Source organism: Cyclospora cayetanensis, unplaced genomic scaffold, assembly GCF_002999335.1.
Source record: "Cyclospora cayetanensis isolate NF1_C8 unplaced genomic scaffold, CcayRef3 CcayRef3_contig_107, whole genome shotgun sequence".
NCBI lineage: Eukaryota > Apicomplexa > Conoidasida > Eucoccidiorida > Eimeriidae > Cyclospora > Cyclospora cayetanensis.
The window spans coordinates 11,907-18,343 of NW_020312045.1; the positions used below are offsets into that span (position 1 = coordinate 11,907).

Genomic DNA, 6,437 nt, shown 5'->3' on the forward strand with positions numbered 1-6,437 from the left:
CTTGTACTTGTGTGAGAATATCGCTGTGCGACCAGCACCGGTTTAGGACCGATCTGCACTCGCGCGTAAGCATTTGACGGTGGAGATCCGAGTTTAGATGCCATCGTCTGGCATAATTCAGGGCTAAGCATATGCATTGACTCATCATGCATTTCCTGGAAGCCGAAGTGGATGCCCTACTCACGTAGTGCAGCGGCCGGTGATTTCCAGGTGTAGCAACAGTTCTACTTCAAGTGACTTTTTGCAGCACCACACTATGCTGCAGCTAATAGCTCCATTGACTTGCACTTCTCGATGCGCTCACTAAGTATTGGTAGAAATCTCGAAGAACCGACAGTCGTAGCTTCCGTACAGCAATCTGCATAGGTATACGCTGTCATGCTCTTCTCAAGGCGCAGGCATGCGGCCCGCAGTGCCCAAGAATGTGCATTCCTTCCATCATCTCCAATTGACGAGGCAGCTCATTCCAATGCAGCTGTCAGCAGGTGCGTCAGTTCAGCCGTTCAGCAGGCACAAAGGCCGCAAGCCTGCAGGGGCGACTCTCAGCACGACGGCATGTTATCTACAAGAGCCCGCAGTGAAGAATATGCAAACAACAGTGATACTTCCTTGCCCTCTGACGCAAGTGCCTATGCCCCCTCCGATCCGGATATATCATCAACCGGCTCTGACGGTGCAACCGCTTCTTCAAGGCACCCGCTTCCTTCTAGGTGTTTTTCAGTGCCAGGACATGCTGCGCACTGTTCATATAAATCTCTTCGTGAGTTTCAAATGTCTCAAGGCGTTTGCTGTCTCCTCAACGACTCGTGTTCCTCCTGCGCAGTTCCTGGCGTTGGACAGGATGTGGGGCTCGTAGAAGCACAAGGGGTAGCCGATGATCATGTGGCAACGAAGCTCTCGCGGGGATTTTGTGGTGCTCAATCTACGAGGCTGTACTTAAGCAGGTTCATCGGATGGTTTGTTAAGTGGTTCGAAGGATCCGCGTTGCTGAAAGGCTGCAACAAGCTGGTATGCAAGACTCTGCATGCGGTGTTGCTGTTCGTGATCCGACTCCAGCGCCAGCAGCTGCTACGTCGTTTCTGTCCGGACCTGACGGAAAGGTACACGCACGTTCTCAGTGCAGGACGGCTGCGTGCAGAGAGATGCAGTGTACGTACAGCCGACGGTCATGAGATACATTTTTACCGACTCCGTAAAGTGACGCGCTGCTGCTGCTGTAGGGACTGTGCTTGTGAGGAGGATGCAAACCATTCGGAGTTCACGGGTGAAACAGCAGCCATTGCCAGTTCATCTACTGCGCAAGTAGATACGTCAGCGGTTCTGTTTGCAGAAGCCGATGCAGTCCCGTTGGACGAATGCAGCAGCAGTGGTGCTGAAAGCAACTGCATCGACACCGATTGCAGGGGGCAGGTGTTTTTTTTCGTTCACGGTCTGTTAGAGTCATCGCTCAACTGGATAAGTGGGGGCGACCTGTCTCTGCCGTTCCTTGTAGCCACGAGAGGGGGTGAGGTGTGGCTCGCAAATAGCCGAGGCAACGAGTACACCCGGAAAGTGGCCCCACCTCCCCACAAGCGACTTCATGCGCAGCAGCAGCACGCAGGTGGTTTCACCCGATTGCACCCAAATATGCAGCAAGACGCTTCGGAGCAAGGTCGGTGGGAGGCGCAAGGCGGCTTCTCGCTGTCTACGTTGCATGCATTCATCGCTGAAGAAAAGCGAAAGGTCCAAAACAACAGGCACCATCTACGTCAACCCTCCAGCAGCAAGACTCAGCACACGCCGCAGCACCAGCCGGGAAATCAGGAGCTGCCGCATGCGTCTAGCGAGGAGGAGTGCTGTTCTCTCTTCTGCTGTCGTTGCAGTGGACTCTCGTCGGTGCCACGACTTCAAGGGAAGCCTCAGGAAGCCCAACAGCAGATTCTGAGGCGCGCATGCAGGGAAGCCTCAGAGCTGCTGTTCTGGCTACACTGGAGCCGGAGAAAACAATGGAATGCTGCAGTACGTGAAGCTGCCGAGCAGCCGCAGCAGCACGACACGCGGGGGGACGAACCTCCTCATGGCGCTCCTGATTTGACATCCGGAAAAGAGGCCACTCCTAACAGTGCCAAGGGCGGCTCAAGTCCGACATGCAGAGCACCGGAGCAAGCAGTCGACGCAAACATGGAAGGAGCTGCCACGTCTTCATCCGATGAATGCTCTTCGTCTACTCTACACAGCTGCAACGGGCTCAAAGCGTCAGAAGCTGAAGGCACTGCCGTGTCCAAGGCTGCTTTTTTGTCGAGCAGCGCATGCAGCAGACCGCCAAGCAGCTGCAACTTCATCAGAGAACGGCCTCAGACGCCGCCGGAAAGACGTGTGGCTTTGCCGAGTGCCGTCGATATCCCGCAATTAGAAGAGAAGGCCCCTACTGACAGGAAATGCGACGAAGACACTGCATGCACGTGCTGCAGCAGGCCGCGTGGTGAAGGCAGCTTCGCCACCAGCAGCTGCAAAAGCGGCAGCCGAAGGAACAAAGTCCAGAGGATCTATAGGGGCCGATGCAGCGCCACACCTCCCTTGAAATTTTCAAAGGACCTTGCTGAAGGCTCCTGGTCTTTTCATGAGATGGCCATGTATGACTGCGCCGCTCAGATGCAGTACATAGCGATCAACTCGCCGACACTCCATCGGCGAAGGGCTGCTATGCTGGCAGCTCCTGCTGCCTTCACAACCTGCAACAACGAGGATGCAGAATGTAGGGCGTTTGGATGCGGTATAGTGGCCATAGGCCAGTCCCAGGGGGCTGCTCAGCTGCTAGCTGCCCTCTCAACGTGTCCATCGCTGTCTTTGCTGGCTTGTCGGCTGGTGTTGTTCTCGCCACCGTTGATCTTGCAGCCGCTGCATCAGCTGCCGTATGTCGCTTTAGTGTTGTTACGTCTTGGCTCACGCCACCCCACGCTTCTTCTCAAGATCTTGCGCTTCGTTGTGCACGTTGTGCCGGAAAAATTCTTGGCTGCCGTGGGAAACGCTGTCGTGGGATGTGGAATGCCCGGCAGCATGCGATTTTACAGCACCCCCCTACAGCACAAGCAACTCGTTCTCAATTTCACGTGTACTCCCTCAGGTAAGCCACAGGATTTTCTTCATAAACTTTGCGCCGGTATGCCTTATGTTGGTTCGAGAGCTGTATGGCCGAAACTAATAAAATTTCAAAATTGCTTTGGTGGTGGCGTGGGGGTGGGCTGTCGACGCAGCAACCGAGAGTTGCACGAAACACCAGAATTAGCCGAAGTTTTTGTAGGTTTTGTAGCGTTGCATCTGCTCTTAACTTTTGTGTCGTGATTGTTTCCCTAGGGGGCACGTCTAGGCGGAATTTCGAACATTGGCTGCAGCAGCTGACGAGGCCCAAGCCTCTGTCAACACTTGTCTCTCCACGGAATAGCTCAAGTGTCACTTCCTTGCCTGTACAATACGAAGCAAGGGCTTTGGGGCAGAAAAGTGCTTTTCTGAATGACCAAACGGCTCAGTCAGATCGCCAGGGGTTCCGCCAACCCACGTTTTTAGAGGCTACGCAGCCATCGCTGCCAGATTTGACAGAACCTCATGGTCGGTATCCCTTGGAAAGGATCAGCAGCGAAGTGTATGCGTTCTTAGGCTCACAGGACAACCTAGTTTCTGCAGGTGAGTGCATCTCGCAGTTGAGATCCTAAGGGGCATCTGTGGCATTGAAGCTAGCATATTCCGTTGTTTACTGCCCTGCCGTCTGTACTAGTTGCACTCCATCCATTGGGCCTTTTCAAAGAAGGGGAATCGCAACGTTCCCCCAAATATCGACTGATTGCGCTTGCAGGCTCCAGCGCGGCATACCTCGAGAGCTGCATTCCAAAAGAACGGCTGCACTTGTACGTCGTCAGCGGTCTTGGTCATCTGGATTTTGGGTGGGGAAGGGACCGAGCTAGAGACTTGTATCCTCATCTGCTCGCGCGTGTATCTAAATGCAATGTATCGTGTTGCCCATGCCGAAACGAGACTTGAGCTTATGTTTAGGGTGCCGTACAGAGGTACAGTCCCACTGTGTGTGCCGTGGCTTCATCGTGACATGAGGAAAATAACGGATAAGCTCCCTTTGATTCCCTGCTTGGATCAAAATACTGTTTATTCTCGTTTTCCTCGTCTTCTTGTAAAACTAAGTAAGAAAATACATTTCGAGCTTTTGTGCTCTAAAGTTCGTCTTTCGACGCCTCCAACTGGCTTGAATAATTGACTTAGCTAGGGAGGTCGCTCACTTTTCGCCTCCTACACTAAAGGCTTCGGAGTAGCAGTGTGGGTTTCAATATCTTTTTAAGGCATTCTATAACGACCGTGCAGCAGTTTCGTGTGATCCCGCATATCCTTTTAGTCGTTTAGCCCACAGGGAGCCAGATACTTTATTGGCTACACGGCCCACGTTTAATCAGTATACATCATGCTGTACACAAAAGCGCCCAGGCATCTTTGCATAAACCTATTAGGCTCACGCACATAACCCACCTTGCACAGTTCGCTGTCTGCTGGCTGAAGCCACCTTGCACCTGACAGTCATTGCTAACGCGATGGTCATATCCACGCAGAATCCTCCAAAAGTACTGAACAAATTATTAGACAAGTACTCTCAGGGCATCGTGAAAGTATTTACATGAAGGAAGTAGTCATGGAAAAGCCGTGGTACAGAGGATTGTATTTCTACAGAAGCACAAATTACTTTCCCACCAGAGCAGCTTGCTCACTTCTACAAGACTCGAAAAGCTAAGGAAATGAGTGTCACAGGGTTTGTCGGCTGCTTGCCTTCACAGTACAACAAACCTTTGTGTAAACACTAAGCCCAAGGTTGAAAGAGACGCTTTAACCGAATTAGAGGGAATTCGTTGGCTTGCAACCACCACGACTAGAATGGTTTAGAAGATCTAAACGCCCTTCCGTCATTTTTTACTGGGAATGGCCATGATTTTTGATACCTACTTTAAAAGTTACGGTGTCTCCCTCCGGCAGTAAATCCTCTCGGTAGGTTCTTGTATACACAAGAGATGTGGTTATACGCTTTATCAACGCATTGCCAGCAGGGCATACGTTGCGTGCCTTGCAGGATCCGCTGGGTATCAGGAGATGGTGTGTGCTTTACAATCTACTCTTGCATGGGTTCAGATTTGGCTAAAATTGTAATAATAAATTTATCTGTTTCCGCATTCTTGGATGCCCGATTCCGGGCCTCTTTAGAGGTGTAATACGCTGTTCTTATCGTAGAGGCTCATGCGAAGATTATTTGTGTAATGTGGAAACCAGTGAGAGCAAATTTAAGCAATTTCCTCGGGCCTCACAAGCAGCATGACCGCGCCGCCACGTGTCTATGCTTTTTCATGGGCTAAGGGCCTACCTTTTCCCGCATGTAAGCATATGCACACCCACAATCATTGCATTGGCATATATGCACACTAGCAATAAGATGTACCAACTGACCTCGGGTGTTCATGATTTTATTGAATATGCCGATGCCTATGCTCAATCTTGTAAATTACAGTATTTGCAGTAGTGTCTCACTCTTGTGCTTATCTAAACCGAATAACTCAAACCGGGTTTTACGCCTGTCGCAATATCCAGCATCATTGCTTCGCTCATCCTGATATTTTTGTCTAATCACCAATAGTAGGCAGTGTTTCTGATTCTTGAGATAATAAAAAGGATCTACGGCTAAATAGTACCCTCAGCAGAGGCCGTGGTTGTAGGCTGCAGCAGGATAGGCTGAAGTTAAACACCTTTTATTGACCCAGATGTATGAAATATGGACTACAAAAGTATTGACCATTTAGTTTGCAGGTTCGTATACTTTATATATTGCAGAATAAACTATGTTAAATACAGGACGACCAAACGCTGCGTGAGCGCGTCATAGATGCGATTTTGGAACTAGCAACTAGCTGTAAATGATTTGACTGTTCAGAGGGTGCAGCTACGCGCAAGTAGCTGCTTACCCTATGTCAGGAACTCTGAAAGGCGCTTTCGTCGGAGGAGAAACGAGAGGTTCTGAGAAAATGGACAATTTTTCATCAAGTCTGGAGCTGATTCTCTCCCTACGGAGACCTTACATGGCTCATTGCAGGTGGCAGCATCCGGTGGTTCGATGCAGCTGTTCCACTTTCATTCACTGGCTGTAGATGTAATGAAGCGCCATGTTGCCGTAAGGAAATTGTCTGATATTCAAGGAGTTCTGCGGTAGTTGATTAACTTGATTTTCGTTCGTATCAGGCTAGAAGTTTACTCTGTCTACTGATATTGACGGAAGTAAAATGCCTGGCGGAGCGGGACAGGCTGACAAGAAAGCTGATGTGAACACAGTAGCTTTACAACTGGTGGGAAGACCTGATTCGTGACAAAACAGTGAAAGACTATCACATCGAGGGTGACCTGCTCTGACTAAAAGCAAA

At 50.5% G+C, this 6,437-nt stretch overlaps 1 protein-coding gene across 1 annotated transcript; it reads left to right on the forward strand.

Moving 5' to 3' along the window:
• Positions 1-378: 378 nt before the first annotated feature.
• Positions 379-4,014, forward strand: LOC34623808. Its single transcript, XM_026333872.1, has 5 exons — positions 379-1,655; positions 1,980-2,686; positions 2,750-3,170; positions 3,281-3,660; positions 3,830-4,014. Exons 1-5 carry the CDS (start codon positions 379-381, stop codon positions 4,012-4,014), a joined length of 2,970 nt encoding a protein of 989 aa, XP_026189657.1.
• The last annotated feature ends 2,423 nt before the right edge of the window (positions 4,015-6,437 follow it).